Raw genomic sequence first — 19315 nt, forward strand, 5'->3', positions numbered from 1 at the left:
AGCAAATTTCTACTCAGAAATTATATTATGCTCTATAAAAAAAATTATCTATTTGAAAATATACCTTGCATCATAAGCAGCTCTTGTAAACCTTTCTAACTGTAAGTAATAAGGGTACAGAGCTCAAGATTTGTTTTTGTTTACATTTGTATTGAAAACACTATCCATATAGAAATTTAATAATACAGTACCCAGAGATACCACAACATGGCATATTTTACTATGAAAATAAATGTATGCAGCCAGACCACAAAAGTAAAAAAAAGACGAAATATTTATTACACTTATTACATGAACAAGGTTATTCAGCAGTATGAACACAACCATATACAGTTAAAGTAGACCTCTCTGAAAAATTTTTATTACGTATGTTACAAGAATATTGTTACTTGTTTGTATGAGTGTGACTGTGTCTAGTTAAAGCTATCTTTGTCAAAAAAGTCTTATTACTCACACTAAAAGAATACGATTTCTCACCAATATGAAAAAGACTGTCTTTAGCCTAACTGTTTCTCAGTGAGAAAACTTTTAAAAAAGTTACAAGAATAAGGCTTCTCACCAGTATGAAAAACAATTAGGAATTATTCAACCATGACAAGTTGGCTGCAAAGTGGAAGAGCTCACTTAGGTGGGGAAAATTAAAGCGTGCAAAATAGCCACTTTCTTTGGGTGAGAATTCTAAACTGACATACCATTCCAATTCTTTGAATCAATACTTTGGTACTCTTTAAATGAGTTTATATCTACAATATGAACATGCTAAATAAAATATCTATATTTACTTTTCCTCAAATCCCTTTTTTTGTTGTTGCTTATTTTCCTAAATTGCTGGAATGAACTTTACTGGTTCTCGTTACTCTTAATTTGTAGCAGCTAACTCGTTATGGGAGACTTATACAACTCTTTAAAAATCTTATTACAAACACTTCAAGAAAAAGGTTTTTCATCAGCATGAACACAACTGTGATTTGACAGATAACTCCTATGTGAAAAACTCTTATTACATTTACTACAAGAATAAGGTTTCAAACCAGCATGAACATGTCTGTGGACAGACAGACAGCTTCTTCGAGAAAAATTCTTATTACATATGCTACAAGAATAAGGTTTCTTACCCGTATGAACACTACTGTGCTCTGTCAGGGAACTCTTCTGTGAAAAGCTTTTACTACATATGTTACACGAATAAGCTTTCTCACCAGTATGAACAAGACTATGCACAGCGACGGCACTCTTCTGTGCAAAATTCTTGTTACAGACACTACATGAATAAGGTTTCTCACCAGTATGAACAGAACTGTGCGCAGTCAGGGCACCCTTCTGTGTAAAATTCTTACTACATACACTACAAGAATAAGGTTTCTCACCCGTATGAACATGTTGGTGTAGAAACAGACAGCTCCTCCGAGAAAAATTCTTATTGCATATGTTACAAGAATAAGGTTTCTTACCATTATGAACACGTTTGTGATAAGTCAGATATCTACTCTGTGAAAAACTCTTATTACATACACTACAAGAATACGGTTTCTGAGCATTATGAGCTACTAGACTGTGCTTAGCCAGACTATTCCTCTTAGAAAAAGTCTCATTACACACGTTACAAGAATAAGGTTTCTCCTCAGTATGAACCCGCATGTGCTCTGTCAGATAGGTGCTGCGTGAAAAACTCTTAGGACATACACTACAAGGATAAGGTTTCACACTTTGATGAACAAGACCGTGAGCAATCAGGTTACACCTCTGGGTAAAACTCCTACTACATATGTTACAAGAAAAAGGTTTCTTGCCAGTATGGATATAACTGTGATCAGCTAGACCATTCCTATGTGAAAAACACTTATTGCATACGCTACAAGAATAAGGTTTCTCACCCGTATGGATAGTTCTGTGAATAGTTAAGCTACTCCTCCGAGAAAAACTCTTATTGCATATGTTACAAGAATAAGGTCTCTCACCAGTATGAACAAGACTGTGATCAATCATGGTAATCTTCTGAGCAAAACTCTTATTACATACACTACATGAATAAGGTTTCTCACCAGTATGAACAAGACTATGCTTAGCCAGGGAACTTTTCTGTGTAAAAGTCTTATTACATACACTACAAGAATGTGGTTTATCACCCGTATGGACCTGTTTGTGGATAGTCAGACTACTTTTCCGAGAAAAACTCTTATTACAGACACTACAAGAATAAGGTTTCTCACCAGTATGAATAAGATAGTGTCTAGCCAAACTATACTTCCGCGAATAAGTCTTATTGCACACGTTACAAGAATAAGGTTTTTCACCAGCATGAACATTGATATTAGGTATGTTTCGGCTTATTGACAAACTCATATTGTATATACTATGTTTTGAATTAACTAGTGTATAGCTAAATAATCTTATAAGACTTTCACTTCTAAAATTGTCAGTTTTTTTGAAAAAGCTACTATAAAAAATTTTACAAGAATCTTTTTAAAAAGAATGACTGAGTTACTGAAGGATATTTATATTACTGGACATTGTATTTGAAGGCTCTGGAAGCAAAGGCAACAGAAGTATTTAAGATAATATCATATTTAGTCCAATTAAGTAATGAAAATGTCTCTCTTCAATTTTTCACTGTGGCAGCAGAAACAAATTTAAGATGTTAGATAACCTTTTTGTTGCTAATATCTTCAAACTATTTTCAAATGTCACGGAACGCAGATCAATGCATCCAACTTTAAATAGCAGCCCTGAGAGAGAGAGAGAGAAAAAAAATAATTCAAAAATCTACATTTTCATACAAATGTGTTGCATATTCTAGTTAGATTTTTTTTTTTAAAACTAGGTATTAAAAATCAAATTTCTTATTCTTACAACAGATAAAATAGTCTTCTGTAACCACACTGGTGGTACAGTTATAGTTGAAGAAATTTTAAATAGGTTTTTTTTTTAAAAATGAAAGTCATTGGTAAAAATAAAGATATAAATTTGATTCCTGCAGAAGTATTTACCATTCGACTAAATGTTTTTAAGCAAATACATAGAAAAAAAAGATATTAAAATTAAGGTGGGAAGTAGAGGTGAACAGCATTAATAAGAATAGATTACATGGAATTAGTAGATTTTTTATTTATTAACAACGTTGAGGGAAATATTTATATTTTAGCGACAATGTTATATAACAGTAAACTTTTCTACAAAAAAAAAAAAAACAAACAATTGTGTTGTTTATTTTCATAAGTTATAACAGTGAAATTATTGAACTAAACAGGAGTAAAAAATCAGACACAAAAAACAGGAAAATTCGCAAGAATAACTTCATTTTTATATGAATAATGAAATGTGCATTAACAAAATGATAACTAAAAACTTATAAATAAATGATTTATTCATCAAATAAATAACTAAATAAATAAATGGTTTATTTATCACAATAAATATAAAACAAACATTTTTTTGCTTACACAGCAATTATTGATATCATTGTTTTTAAATGTCTAAATACAATGGATACTTCATTAGATGCAGGTTCTAAGAATATTCAAACTATGACAGAAGCAATATGTAAAACCGAACAAACAATGACACACGAACCCAAGATCATGAAGTCATAAGCAACACAGTTAAATAGTCCAAAAAAGATGCAACAAGATGAAATATAACCACCCATGATGGCAATAATGGCCTCACAATGAGTTCTTTAGGTTGTTTGCAAGATGATATTAAAATTTCTTGCATGGGCCACTTCATTTTGAAGTGATAATTTTTCATCTTAAGTTCATTCTCTTTTTTCTTAAATAATTCTTTTTCTATTTCAGCTACAGTTAGCAATGTTTTCTTCTTCTTTTTTTATTGCTTTTTAAATGTTCAAGTTTTTAGTCTTGTTTTGTAAATCATAGTGAACAAAGTATAATCATCAAATTAGTAAATTTTTCGTAATAAAATCAGACAAATTATATAAAAATCCAAGACTAAAGAATTATTCTTAATTAGAACAATTTTTTTTATTGTATTACAAATTTATTTATAAGTACACAATAAATTTAAGTATGACATTTAGTTCAACAAAACGAATGAATCTTGTAATTGGAAACAAAAAAATTGCTTCAAAAAGTAATAATGATGATAAATACAATTAATGTACTATTATAAGAAATATTATTTTACTCATGAAAATAAATATGATACATGAATAGAGTGTGTAGAGATAGACTTAAATATTGCTATTTGACAGAAGGAGGAATTGTTTCCAATGTACTTTTTCATGTTGAATTGAATGAAAGCAATCTCAAGATTAAGATTTAAGAAGTTATTAAGGTTTTATGTATAAAAATTATATTTTTTTACTAATACTGAGTCAAAAATTTGGCATTATTGTCTAGGCAATTAAAGAATTGTCCCCAATTGAATCAAATGAAGTAAAAAAAAAATAAAATGATAGGATTACTGGTTCAAACATTCTACATAAAATGTTCACAGCTTTCACAATAGACATACCCTTCATTTAATTCCTTATCACTTTTTGTTCGTGAGATTTTTAATTTTAAAATTAGTCAGTCTTCCACGAGAAGCATAGTAAAATAAGATACCTACGTAAGCATAAGCAAAAAACTTTTTCTTTCGTTTTTTAACTTAGGATTTATTTTATTCAATTAGGTGTAAAAAAAAATGGAACATCTCATTTGTTGAGACAACAATAACTTAAGTCTGCCTCTCCCATCTTTTCTGTAATACAATCCTTATTAAATATGCAGTGCCCCAAAATCTTATAATCATTTTCACATTATAACACTAATAATTAAACTACAATAAAAATGTTAAAATTATAAGTAATAATAAAATAAATTCACCATTTTCACAAACTTTCATTCATTCTGACTGAATGTGGTTAGATTAAAATGAAAAGTTTGCTTTCAAACACATATGAAATTCAACCTAAAAATATTAATTTATAACAAAATGGAAAGGGAAGAGTATCCCAACTTTTCTCTAAAGAGGAAAACTGATTAAACTTTTAAGTAATAGCAACATCAGAACACTTTGGTGCAGGGTCCATAAGATCTAAGATGGGGAACTGACCCAATGTGTTTAATCGATTTTATTTTGATTGTTACCTTCTTGGAATAATATATTCTTGTTTGTGCACATCAGTCACTGCTTGATATTGTCTGCACTAATTAATTAGCATATTTTAAACAAATTTTTAGAACCGTTATTGTTGCATCTTAGCACATGAAAATCTGATTGAAAGATCAAAAGTGATTCATCTAGTCCTTTTTTTATCTTGCACATAGCACATAAATAATACTATATGAAAATGTAGAACACAGTACTTATGATACCACACATGAAATATTTTGCAACAAATATAATTGTATACAGATTATGAAAGAAAAAAAAAGATAAATAAAATAATTATTTCACTTATTACAAGGGAAAGGATATTCACATTATAAACATATCAGTTAAACACCTGTGAAAAAATTTCAATACTTATATGAGTGAGACTGTGTGATACTAATCTGCATGAGTGAGACTGTGCGATACTAATCTGAATGAGTGAGACTGTGTTTATTTAAAGCTATCTTTGTTGAAAAACCCTTATCACACAAACTACAAGAATAAGGTTTGTCACCAGTATGAATACGAGTGTGCCCAGTCAGATGACTCTTGTGTTTAAAACTCTTATTACATACACTACAAGAATAAGGTTTCTCACCAGTATGAACTCTTATGTGCTCAGTCAGATGACATTTCTGTGCAAAACTCTTCTGACACACTTCACAAGAAAAAGGTTTCTCACCAGTATGAACACGATTGTGATCAGCTAGACCACTCCTATTTGAAAAACTCTTATTGCATACGCAACAAGAGTAAGGTTTCTCACCAGTATGAATATGTCTGTGAAGAGTTAGACTACTCCTCCGAGAAAAGCTCTTATTACATACACTACAAGCATAAGGTTTCTCTCCAGTATGAATAAGACTGTGGTCAGTCAAGGTACTCTTCTTTGCAAAACTCTTATTACATACACTACATGAGAAGGGTTTTTCACCAGTATGAACTTGACTGTGTGTAGTCAGGGTACTCTTCTGTGTAAAATTCTTATTACATATACTACACGAATAAGGTTTCTCACCCGTATGAACCTGTTTGTGGATGATCAGACGACTCCTCCGAGAAAAACTCTTACTACATACAGTACAAGTATAAGGTTTCACACCAGTATGATTACGACTGTGCCTAGCCAGACTATTCTTTCGCGAATAACTCTTATTACATACTTTACAAGAATAAGGTTTTTCACCAGCATGAACATTGATATTAAGTAAGTTGCTGTTTATTGAAAAACTCATATTACTCTGTATCAACTTGTGTATAGCTAAATTATCTTAGAAGACTGAAATTGCCATATACTACATACATATAAAGGTAGGAATATAAGGGTGGACAGGATTGTGTCAAGTTAAAATAGGATTTTAGAAAGCTACAATAAAAATTTTACAAGAATGTTTCTATGTGGAATGAGTGATGGAATTATACTAACAATATTACTAGATATAGGCTCCGACAGCAAAGTATTTTAAGATATTAATAATACATCAAAGACAATGGTTTTAATGAATGAATATTTAGGACACAATCCTTACTAGTATAATTAAGTAATGAAAATGTCTTTCTTCTATTTTCCTCTGTGGTAGTAGAAACAAATTTTAAGATGTTAGCTAACCTTTTTGGGGCTATAATCCAAGGCTATCTTCAAATGTCATGAAATGCATCCAACTTTCAATGATTCGACATGAAATGCATCAAACTTCAAACAGCAGCCCTAAGAAAAGAAAGTGAAAAATATACATTTTCATACAATTCTATTGCATTTTTCAGTTCATGAAAAAAATATTTATTATAGAAAATATTTATTATATTATTAAAAATTTAAATTTCATATTATATCAACAAATATAGTAGTCATCCGGGTTAATTCCTGGTCAAAAAGCATTAACATTCAATTATTACAAAACCTATCTAAGCTTGAGTTACCAATTTTGCACCGTGTTGTCCACCTAATAAAATATTTATTTTATCAATAATGCACAAATAATTTGTGACCAAAATTTACCCCCCCCCCCGGAAGGGGATGATTCCTGGTCACTTATGGGTTAATTATTGGTCACTCACATATTTGGTGCAGATGCCTATGTTTTTTTATGTATATTATTTATACAATTTATTAAACTAATTAAATGATTAATTTTATTATCTATAGCTAATTAAACACTGTACTTAGTTATTTAAGGGTTAAATACAAATTTATTCAACATGAGAAATATATACGTTTGACACATCTTTAGCCAAAATAAATTTCATACAATTTGAATGCAATTTTATAGGTTCTATATATGCTGTGAATGGATCTAAACCTTTCAAATCAATGGGTTCATAAAAAATACAGTGAATGCCAATTGTATCTATTCTATTTCGCTTCGGGCAGCGTAAGTTTCCTGCTCCTCTTTCCAGGTACTTCACTGCCCTCCACTTTTGTGACTTTTTCAATATAGAACAGATCTTTCACCTCCTAGATCCTAGAACATATCTATAATATACAACAGAGTATCTATGCTCTTCTATTGAATTCTGTATGTTTTCAATTACATTTTGCAATGATGATGCATTTTGATTCAACTGCTCAATCTTGGTTGAAATATCTGGTGGTTCATCCAGTTAAAGCTTAAGTAACTTTGCAGCTAAGGCTCAAAGAGTTGCAGATAACTAAAATAAGTGAGATATGGCAATAATAGACAAAATAACAATGCATAAATGATAACAGTATTGACTAGGAATTACCCCAGTGACCAAGAATTACCTCAGGAATATGGGGCAGAATTTGGTGCACATGTCCTGAAAATTATTTAAAATAATAATAGTAAATCCAAACTATTTTTCTGTAACTGAAGTAGTTCCTAATTCAACCAAAAAGAGAAAAAAGAAAAATATTTAAAACCTTAGTAGTAACTAAGATTTTTGAAAAAATGTATCATAACTAAGGCCAATGTTGTTTTACAGAAATTTAAAGAACCACTTCAAAAAGTTTTTTTTTTTCAAAATAAATAAACAACAAACTCATAATTAAGTACCAAATTCCAATGAGGATAGTTCAGAGTACCTTTATGATTTTTTTCATTTTGGTGAAGTGTTCTTAAAACATAAAAGGGACTATGACCAGGAATTATCCCAGAAACTTGCTGACCAGGAATTACTCTGGGTGACTCCAGTCTTTACAACATAATTACAATTAAAGAAATTTTTAAATGTGTTTATCCCTAAATAAGAAAGTCTTTGGACAAATGAGCATTTAGAATTTTACAATGAAACCTCTAGGGAGTGACCATTCTCTGTTCCACAGTAAAACGGTCATTAATGGAGTTGGCTCGTTCTTAGGGGTAACTTACCTCCATTGACTTCAAAATGTTATTGAAGGTACATGATTTTTCGCAAACGGTTTTTATTTTGCTCAGTGTTACTTTCTTGGTGCAGAAATGCCACTTGTGTTGGCGTCAGAAAACCGGATTGATGAATAAAATTTAGCGTCAATAAAAATGATCCCGACTAATATAATTATGTGTAAAACAAATTTATCAATTATGCATGATAGAACTATTTTAAATAAAAAACAATTATATTTCTAGTTTAAGCAATGTTCCCCCTAAAAGTTTTTAGAAGGACGGCCCACCCATTCATCCCTATAAATGTAACCTTTTTTGTAAAAACATTGCCTTTTTTATTAATATTCCAATTTAAAAAAATAAATAACTCACTGTTTAAATAATAATTACACACTGATAAAATCACCTGAATTTATAGGTTTAATTCTGATTACTATTATAGATATTTACTTTGTTAGGATTATCTTCCACTGAAACTTTCACAATAGACTTACCGTTTGTTTCAGTCCTTGATCACCCTTAGTTTCGGACTTTTAGTTTTGAAATCAGACAATAGTCTTCTGGCCGCTTTGTACATGGAAATCAATACCTCACTTGCCTAAATAGCATTGACAGATATCAGATACATGAATAGGTATAAGATATAAACTGATTTTTTATACATAAACTGAAATAGCTTATCAATTAATCCTCTTTTTTTCATTTTATGAATTGCGAAAAAATTTATAAAATAATAATGCTGGATCCAAAAACAAAATAATGTTTGTCAAAGTGGAGAGAAACAATAAAAAATGGTTAACCTTTACAAGCAACTTTTTGGGTGGCTCTTATAGATTACTTCAAATCAAGAAATTGCCTTTAAAGTTGAGAATAAACTTAATGGTTGCTTATAACTCATGCAATAACCTTATTATTATTTTATTTTTAATATTTAAAATGTATTTTTAACCTATCAATAATACATTACTAGAATTCAAAATCATCTTAAAAATAGAATATCTAGAGTTCTGGAAAAGGAGTAAATATGTTATAGAAGACATTATTGAATATAGTCCGTGGGTTTGTCAATATTTAGATTATTTTAATTAAAAAATTTAACTCAGTTTGAAGTTCATAATAGTGGTTACATTTATTTGTTTTAAGATCAAGACTAAAGTCTTTATTTTAATTTTATTTAAAATACATTTTTATTTTATTTAGAAAATATTTTTATTGCTTTTTGCGCATTTAGTGAAAATAAAAAATAATAAAAAAAGCAAAATATCAATAAGATGATTAATTTTTAACTGTGGAAATATGCCCACACCAGGTGATTGAGCAGTCAGCATGCCTGACTGCAAAACCAGGTTACAGGTTCGAATTTCGCTCAGGGCATGAATGTTTCTCTCTGCTATGTGATGCGCGAACGTTGCACACCCTATGAATGGGTATCTGTGGCTGAATAATGTTGTTCACCTCTATGAGTAATGTTCACACATTAACATAAAACATTAAAGAACAATATTTCTGCATCCTCCAAGGCAAAAATGAACTAAAGTTCAGTGTCTGCCATTAAAAAAAAAAAAATTAAAAATATTTCATTTAGTGTACGATTCCATATTTCATTTAAAAAAGTTACTGAGCAATTTTGATTAGGTCAAGCATTCATATTTACTAGTTTAATTATACTTTTCTAGACTTTCTTATTTTAAATTTTTACAAAAATTTACTTTAATCTAAATTTTAATATAGTTTCGGGCATGTGATTGCTGGGCCATTGTTTCATTAACAAATTTTAACATTCACTAATTTAGAATTATTTCTGCTTAGTAAAATTTCTTAGTTTTGTTTAAATTTCAATTGAATATTTTAATTTCTTTTACTTTTTGGTAATTTTATTTCATAAAATACACACTAAAAATACGTATTTCACTATAATAAAATAATCAGTTGTCATGCCAGTATGGCGATGGCAGTCGCCAAATGTTCCACAAATGTCGCTAAAATCACACACATAGGTGACAAATTTGTCGCTTTGAAATTTGTTTGGAATTCATAAAATAGTAACTAAAAAATACACGATTCGAATTTTCCATATTATTTGAAATATATCGAAATATTTAAAGCCCATGTGAAAAACAATATCAAAAACTGCCGAAAACACAATAGATTTACGATACTATCGGTGTAAATTGAACTCGTCAAAAAGTGATTATTCCAAACGCATGATTCAAATATTACGTGTGAAGAAAAAAAATAGTAATAGTAACCCTGTAGAACAAAAAGTAACTTTTTTTTACTTTTCAAAATAAAATCTTTCCGCTCTGCGACAATGTCTTTGTGATTCTGCCACGAGGGTTTACCATAACATGAATTACTGAATAGTAAAGTTCGATTTTTTCTCCAGCTTGTCTATCATAATAAGCTTTTGAACAACTTAATGAATATTTAAGTGGTCTTAAGGCCTGTTTAGACGATCCAATTTCTTGGACAGAGATTGATTGATATTGATGGAAACTTGTTCTGCTTTGAGCTTGGATCGTGTAAACAAACATCCAAAAACTTGGTCCAATTTCTTGGACGATAGTAGAGCATGTTCTACTTTCCATCCAAGTTTTTTCTCCCTTAACCAATCAGCGTCTTAGGTTTTGTGACGTCAACAAGCTGGCAGCAAATTATGTCATTTTGTTGTGGGTTTTCATAGATTTTAGTCCAAATAAATTGATCTGTTGAGGTTTATTTGTGTTATTATGATNAAGAAAAATCCTAAAATCTTATGAGGAAAAAAAAATTTTTTTAAGAAAAAAAAACAGCGGGAAAATTTATCAAATTTCGTTCCGGTTTTTTGGTTTTCCGATTTCCGGATAACGGGTTCTGTACTGTACTTATTTTTTCATTCAACGTGCGGTATGGAACTCAAAAGGAATAACAGAGAGCGCCTATATAAAAATATTTAAATTTAATTAGGGAAATTTCAAATTTACATGTTGTGCTGCGGTTTGGATTCATGTTCTGATATTATAATTGTTCATCAATAAATTAATATTTTTTCTCCTTTAGAAATGACTTTATTTAACATTTTAGATAATAAATTTTTAACTTAATATTTTGTTAGTTCTTACTTTCTCCGTTTTTTTTTTTTATTTGGTCACAAAATTTTAACCTCTATGTTGAATCTACTTATTAATATTATTTTTGCTTTTTTACACTTAATTTTAATAAATACTAATCTTTAATTTTTATGGGCTAATGAACCTAATTAGCTTTAGAGTGTTATGTATGGCAATTAATAACCTTTTATGTGTACCACCCTGTAGCAGAATTTTTTCGAACTATCTGCGACAAAACTCTTTAGTACTAATATTTTTTCTGAAAGATACGTTTAATAATATGAAATATATATGCTACTAATTTAAAGTAACAAAAGCACTGCGTCCTACAAAAAAAAAAAACTATATGTTTTTTTTTAATTGACATGTAATAGTTTTTTATTCTTATATTATGTTGGTTATATTATGGTTCTCATTTAGTTGGGGGTGGGGAGCACAAATTATTTCCTTATTCACATTTTGTAAATAATCATCTGAATAAAAAAAAAATGAAATCCACAATAGTAATTGCCAAAAAAAAGATTGACGACGAAATCATGTGAATCGAACTCCTCACATGCGTGTTTCGGTCCTAAATTATATTGTTGTAATAAATAATATCGTATTATAAAAAATATCGGAATTAAAAGCTATGAACAAATCAACAGCAATAACAGCCGAAAATTCGATAGAATTATTGCCTTAAAAAGTAAATATTCAAATGTACCTACTATTCGAATTTTCCATATTATTTGAAATATATCGAAATATTTAAAATCCATGTGAAAATCAATATCAAAAACTGCCGAAAACACAATAGAAACATGACATCGATTTACGATACTATCGGTGTAAATTGAACTCGTCAAAAAGTGATTATTTAAACGCATGATTCAAATATTACATGTGAAGAAAAAAATAGTAACCCTGTAGAAAAAAAAAGAATTTTTTTTTTACTTTTCAAAATAAAATCTTTCTGCTAGAACTCTAACGCTCTGCGACAATGTCTCTGTGATTCTGCCACGAAGGTTTACCATAACATGAATTACTGAATTGTAAAGTTCGATTTTTTCTCCAGCTTGTCTATCATAATAAGTTTTTGAACAACTTAATGAATATTTAAGTGGTCTTACTAGCCCACTAAATTTTCATTGTTGGTGTGAACCTAAAAATATAAAGTAATTTACGTTAATTCAATATAAACCACAACGTTGGACCACCATACTCTGTGATATGTACACCACTGTAGCCCGGAGTAAAGTAAACATTTCGAGATTGCACACAATGCATTTTTTTATAACAATGATGCATTGCAATTATTGTTGTAAAAAAAAAAACAAGACATGATAAGAGAGGTTTAAAAAATGTTTGATCATTTTTAAAGCATACTGCATTCGTCCTCTCCTAGATATATAATACTAATAAGTTGTATGCTTTAACTTAAGATACAAAAAAATTTATAAAAATAGCTGAAAAAATCACACAATTTCAAATAGTTAATCATAAAAACTACGCTTATATTCTCAAGTAAAAACTACTTTTACAACATAATACGCTTTTAGAAATTAGGTTTAGAAAAGTAAAAATAATATTACACTCGCTTGATTAAGTATCATCGGATGACTGTCTATTGTCTTAAGTATTTATTACTTACATAATATTATTAGATGTAAGCTTATTTACGCTCTTGAACCACATTAGGTACTGGAACAAGGGCGAAGGCAAATCAATCCTTGGTGAAGGATATTTTATTTTGAGATTTGATTTCAAATAACTAGTTCACAGCATTTGCTGACATTTCAGCTATAATACAAGAGTGCTAATCTAAAATTATATTTCCTAAAAATATTTGATCAGATCCTGCGTTAAAAACCAGCTAAAATTGTATACAAAAATTCTGATGATGATGATGACTGGTGAGCATTCTTGGACTACTTTGCTGAAGTTTGCTTATAGCTCGCTCATCGTTGGAATGAGTGCTTGAGGCCAGGGCTAAAGAGAATACAAGGGCTAGTTCACTCCGCTCTTAGAGCTGAAGCTACGATTTCCCTCCTCATGACGTCACTGTGTCCACAGATCTCGGAGATCGCAAGCAAAGATATTATCATAACTTTGCATCCTTCTCTTCGTAAAAATAAGTTAGACTTTTTCTGGTTATTAGCCTTCAAACTTTACGTAATTAACACATTATTTCCGTTCATAAACATAGTTCAAAAAAAACTTTCTTGGTTATTATATTAAAAAAATACCATTTTAAACTTATAAAAATGTTTTGCCAGTTGGTGAAAATGACACGATAAATACTTTATTTTTAAAAGTTCAGTTTTAACTTTAACTATTAAGAAAAATGAAGGCATATATCGACACTTTTTTTATCTACATATTCTTTTATAACGATAAGTTAAGTTAAATTTAGAATCCCTGATTTTAAAATATGTCGTTAATAGCAATTTGTTCATACTTAATCATTAGGAAACATCAACCTTAAACGCTAATTACTGAAACAAAATAATAATTTAGGTTCATAATGACATTAGAAATTTTACAATTGTTTATAGACATTTAAATTTACGATGATATAATTTATAGATATTTAAATTGAAGAGAATATAATTTTTAAAAAAAATCATAAATATTTAGAATAACTACATTAAAAAATATGTTATGAAATTAGGAGAATTTCAACTATATACTATATATTTTATTTATACTTTTTACTTACATTTTAATTTTCTTTGACTTTATCTATTTTTTAATTCTTTTCACCTGCCTTTCTTTATGAAGTAACGAGGCGGTTTCTATTTAGATAATGAATTTTTATAAAAGTTCTTTACGACAGAATAAACGTATTGCTGTTTTATATTAACTGTGTCATTTCGGAATCCATTCTTTACATAGTTGTTCATTTACTTTAGGGAACACGCGAAAAATTATACTTTTTCCTTTTGTTTTTATATCAGAATTTTTGCAAGTTGCAATCGCGCAAACTGGCATTTCGATAATAGTTTTAAATTCTTGTAAATTCACTGCAAAAACTGAGGAAAGTCATTATAGAAAATAACAAATGTCTTAGAATATCTCGCAAAAAGAAATGATCCAATATTAGTTAGAGCTAGTAAGGCCAAACGCTCCGTTCTTGAAGTAAAAGTGCGAGCTTTGCGCCAAAGTGACGTCACTAGAGTGACGTTGGAGGATCGGCGCGGCAAGAGATACTTCAAAGGAGTGAACCAGCCCTTCTATTCTCTTTAGCCCTGGCTTGAGGCTGAGTGTATGTGCAGGTTGTTGTTGTTGTTCATTTACGTCGCACTAGAGCTGCAGAATGGGCTATTGGCGACGGTCTGGGAAACATCCCTGAGGATGATCCGAAGACATGCCATCACAATTTTGATCCTGAACGGAGGAGATGGCACCCCCACTTCGGTAGCCCGACCACCTGCACGCGAAGTCGAGCACTTTACGGTAGAACAGTTTAACGAGGACCAATACCCCACACCCTCGGTCCCTACGCAGTCTGATCCAAGTGGTCACCCACCCGCACACTGACCGCAGCCAGTGAAGCTTGACTTCGGTGATCTGCTGGGAACCGTGTCTTAACGATCAGTCCACTGCGGGACTAGTGTATGTGTAGGGTATTGTACTTTATTTACTTCGTAGTTGCTGTTGTTGCTGTTCATTTACGTCGCACTAGAGCTGCACAATGTGCTGTTGGCGAGGGTCTGGGAAACATCCCTGAGGATGATCCGAAGACATTCCATCACAATTTTGATCCTCTGCTGAGTGGATGGCTCCCCCGCTTCGGTAGCTCGATGACCTGCGCTCGAAGTTATTTACTTCGTAATCTTAGCAGGTAGGTACTTTTATTTACTTAACAGAAGAGCTGCACAATGGACTTTAGGTGACGGCCTGGGAAACATCTTTAAGGATGATCCGAAGGCATGCCATCACAATCTTCTGCAAAGAAGATATCAATAGGTTCGGCAACTTTCTCAATTTAGACATAATTCTGAAGGGAAACAAAATCTTCCCCAGATCCCTGGACCCATGGACCGGAGAAGACCGGTTCCACGCCTTTGGCTCTTCACCTTTCCCTCTCCCCTTCTTTTCATTTGTATAGGAATGTACTGTGATATTTTTCCTTTTCTCAATATTTTTGTTTTTCATTAATAAAAATATTTTTTTCTTCAAATTTCCATGATGCTTTCTTTCAGAACTATGTTCAGCAACCGACCACAGGATTTTCGGTTCAACAAATTTTACGAACACGTATATCGCATGTACTTGGTGGGTCTTAAAGGAGTCGATGATCGAACTTTGGTCCTCCCAACTGGAGTCTGATTCACTAAAATTCATCAAAATAAAATTCGTTCAAATCGGGTTAAAATTTGTCGAATGATTTCTGGATTATTACTTCCGATTTATTTACTTATTTATTTTTGTTTAAGTTTGAATAGCGCGTCATTCAATATTATTGTATTTGTAGTGTTTGCGATATAAAAATTTCTTTTAACTTATTTTTCAATGAAGCGAAAAACAAAGGAGGGGCGAGTGGAACCCCCGCGAAATGTTGTGCAAAGCGCAAAGGTGGTGGGTTCAAATCTCGCTGTTACCCTGGATGTATTTTCGTGCTATCCTTCCTGTATTGTGCTAAAAGTCCTTCTATTTGACAAAAGTTTATAAGGCCTAAATTGAGCACACAAGCCTGCAAATATATGTAATTCCAATTAAAAAAAAAGCAAATGATAAGAGGAGTGGCGAGAGAAGAAAGCCATATAACCCTCAGTTGAAGGAGGGGGGGGGGTGCTTAAGCGTAAAAGCAATATATCCCAGCAATCGAATACACCATCAGGGGAGAAGAACGGTTCCACGCCCTTGACCCTTCACCTTTCCCTCCCCCCTTCCTTTCATTTTTTTAAGAATGTACTGTGATATTTTTCCTTTTCTCAATATTTTTTTTTTCATAAATAAAAATATTTTTTTTCTTCAAATTTCCATGATGCGTTCTTTTAGAACTATGTTTAAAGTAGTTTTCAGTTCCAAGCAGTTTCCCAACTTAAAAGATTTTAATCTATATGGATATCAAAATTGAGAAACTAACGTACTTTCTTCTTCTATGACTCTCCACATGCTACTTGTAAAAGTATACGAAGTGTTGTCATAAGGTAGAGAGTTCATGCACCACTATGCCACCCGAAGCCCACTTCATTCGTAAATGATCCTCTTCATGGCCTAAAAATTTTCTTCGTCTTTTATAGTTTTATATTTTTCCATAAAATTATCTAGGCATTTCTCGCAATTGGAAATTTTACAATTTTAATTAATGAAATAAAAAAGAAACTTAATGAAAAGATAGCAAAAGCTAAGTATTACATTTTTTTTTCTCTTGCGAGCTTCATAAACAGCTCGCCAGTTACATAAGCAGCTATGAATTCAGTTAGCTGAAGGTCGTGAGTTCGATCCTCACCTGGGACAGTACTTTTTTGTAGCAGTTGTTTCGAGTAATGATACATTTTGCCGAACTAGTATTAAATTAATGGAATGATAGTTAAAGTTAAATATTATATTTCTTCACTCTCTCCCGTGCCTTGGTAGCGCAGTAGGCAGCGCGTCAGTTTCATAATCTGCTCTAAATTGAGTTATCTGAAGGTCGTGAGTTCGATCCTTACCCGGGGCCGTACTTTTTTGCGGGAGTTATGTCGTGCAATAATACATTTTGCCGAGTTCATATTAAAATAACGAAAGGATAGTTAAAGTTAAATATTATATTTCTTTACTCTCTTACGTGCCTCGGTAGCGCAGTAGGCAGCGCGTCAGTCTCATAATCTGCTCTAAATTATATTATCTGAAGGTCGTGAGTTCGATCCTCACCCGGGGCAGTAGTTTTTAGTAGCAGTTATTTCGTGCAATAATACATTTTGAAGATTTAATATTAAAATAATGAAAGGATAGTTAAAGTTAAATATTATATTTCTTCACTTTCTCCTGTGCCTCGGTAGCGCAGTAGGCAGCGCGTCAGTCTCATAATCTGCTCTAAATTGAGTTATCTGAAGGTCGTGAGTTCGATCCTCTCCCGGGGCAGTACTTTTTTGTGTTAGTTATGTCGTGCAATAATACATTTTGCCGAGTTAATATTAAAATAATGAAAGGATAGTTAAAGTTAAATATTATATTTCTTTACTCTCACGTGCCTCGGTAGCGCTGTAAGCAGCGCGTCAGTCTCATAATCTGCTGTAAATTGAGTTATCTGAAGGTCGTGAGTTCGATCCTCTTTTGGGGCAGTACTTTTTTGTGGGAGTTATGTCGTGCAATAAAACATTTTGTAGGGTTCATATTAAAATAACGTAAGGATAGTTAAAGTTAAATATTATATCTCTTCACTCTCTCACGTGCCTCGGAAGAGCAGTAGGCAGCGCGTCAGTCTCATAATCTGCTCTAAATTGAGTTATCTGAAGGTCGTGAGTTCGATCCTCTCCCGGGGCAGTACTTTTTTGTGTTAGTTATGTCGTGCAATAATACATTTCGAAGAGTTAATATTAAAATAACGAAAGGATAGTTAAAGTTATATATTATATCTCTTCACTCTCTCACGTGCCTCGGTAGCGCTGTAAGCAGCGCGTCAGTCTCATAATCTGCTGTAAATTTAGTTATCTGAAGGTCGTGAGTTCGATCCTCTCCTGGGGCAGTACTTTTTTGTGGGAGTTATGTCGTGCAATAAAACATTTTGCCGAGTTAATATTAAAATAACAAAAGGATAGTTAAAGTTAAATATTATATCTCTTCACTCTCTCACGTGCCTCGGTAGAGCAGAGGCAGCGCGTCAGTCTCATAATCTGCTTTAAATTGAGTTATCTGAAGGTCGTGAGTTCGATCCTCTCCCGGGGCAGTATTTTTTTGTGTTAGTTATGTCGCGCAATAATACATTTTGCCGAGTTAATATATCGATCCTCTCCCGGGGCAGTACTTTTTGTGGGAGTTATGTCGTGCGATAATACATTTTGCCGAGTTAATATTAAAATAATGAAAGGATAGTTAAGGTTAAATATTATATTTCTTCACTCTCTCACGTGCTTTGGAAGCGCAGTAGGCAGCGCGTCAGTCTCATAATCTGCTCTAAATTGAGTTATCTGAAGGTCATGAGTTCGATCCTCACCAGGGGCAGCACTTTTTTGTGGGAGTTATGTCGGGCAATAATACATTTTGCCGAGTTAATATTAAAATAATGAAAGGATAGTTAAAGTTAAATATTTTTTTTCTTCACTCTCTCATGTGCCTCGGTAGCGCAGTAAGCAGCGCGTCAGTCTCATAATCTGCTCTAAATTGAGTTATCTGAAGGTCGTGAGTTCGATCCTCACCCGGGACAGTACATTTTTGTGGGAGTTATGTCGGGCAATAATACATTCTGCCGAGTTAATATTAAAATAATGAAAGGATAGTTAAAGTTAAATATTCTTTTTCTTCACTCTCTCATGTGCCTCGGTAGCGCAGTAAGCAGCGCGTCAGTCTCATACTCTGCTCTAAATTGAGTTATCTGAAGGTCGTGAGTTCGATCCTCTCCCGGGGCAGTACTTTTTTGTGGAATTATGTCGTGCAATTATAAATTTTGCCGAGTTAATATTAAAATAATTAATGGATAGTTAAAGTTAAATATTACATTTCTTCACTCTCTCACGTGCCACCGTAGCGCAGTAGGCAGCGCGTCAGTCTCATAATCTGCTCTAAATTGAGTTATCTGAAGGTCGTGAGTTCGATCCTCACCCGGAGCAGTACTTTTTTGTGGGAGTTATGTCGTGCAATAATACATTTTGCCGAGTTAATATTAAAATAATGAAG

At 32.0% G+C, this 19315-nt stretch overlaps 1 protein-coding gene and 5 non-coding genes across 6 annotated transcripts; 5 read left to right on the top strand and 1 right to left on the bottom strand.

The window, feature by feature from the left end:
* Positions 1 to 256: 256 nt before the first annotated feature.
* On the bottom strand, positions 257 to 13418 carry LOC107446496 (zinc finger protein 91). Its single transcript, XM_071177009.1, has 5 exons — positions 13143 to 13418; positions 8915 to 9018; positions 5524 to 6805; positions 5132 to 5149; positions 257 to 2464 (listed from the first exon to the last, which is right to left on the bottom strand). The coding sequence occupies exons 3-5, from the start codon at positions 6330 to 6332 to the stop codon at positions 928 to 930; spliced, it is 2364 nt and encodes a 787-aa protein (XP_071033110.1). The 5' UTR covers positions 6333 to 6805; positions 8915 to 9018; positions 13143 to 13418; the 3' UTR covers positions 257 to 927.
* A 3649-nt stretch (positions 13419 to 17067) lies between these two features.
* TRNAM-CAU (transfer RNA methionine (anticodon CAU)) lies at positions 17068 to 17159 on the top strand. The gene is given in 2 exon segments: positions 17068 to 17104; positions 17124 to 17159. It is a non-coding gene; the product is annotated as a tRNA-Met (tRNA).
* A 110-nt stretch (positions 17160 to 17269) lies between these two features.
* Positions 17270 to 17361, top strand: TRNAM-CAU (transfer RNA methionine (anticodon CAU)). The gene is given in 2 exon segments: positions 17270 to 17306; positions 17326 to 17361. It is a non-coding gene; the product is annotated as a tRNA-Met (tRNA).
* A 110-nt stretch (positions 17362 to 17471) lies between these two features.
* TRNAM-CAU (transfer RNA methionine (anticodon CAU)) lies at positions 17472 to 17563 on the top strand. The gene is given in 2 exon segments: positions 17472 to 17508; positions 17528 to 17563. It is a non-coding gene; the product is annotated as a tRNA-Met (tRNA).
* A 1190-nt stretch (positions 17564 to 18753) lies between these two features.
* Positions 18754 to 18845, top strand: TRNAM-CAU (transfer RNA methionine (anticodon CAU)). Its single transcript is given in 2 exon segments — positions 18754 to 18790; positions 18810 to 18845. It is a non-coding gene; the product is annotated as a tRNA-Met (tRNA).
* A 110-nt stretch (positions 18846 to 18955) lies between these two features.
* TRNAM-CAU (transfer RNA methionine (anticodon CAU)) lies at positions 18956 to 19047 on the top strand. Its single transcript is given in 2 exon segments — positions 18956 to 18992; positions 19012 to 19047. It is a non-coding gene; the product is annotated as a tRNA-Met (tRNA).
* The last annotated feature ends 268 nt before the right edge of the window (positions 19048 to 19315 follow it).

This window comes from Parasteatoda tepidariorum, unplaced genomic scaffold (assembly GCF_043381705.1).
Source record: "Parasteatoda tepidariorum isolate YZ-2023 unplaced genomic scaffold, CAS_Ptep_4.0 HiC_scaffold_907, whole genome shotgun sequence".
NCBI lineage: Eukaryota > Metazoa > Arthropoda > Arachnida > Araneae > Theridiidae > Parasteatoda > Parasteatoda tepidariorum.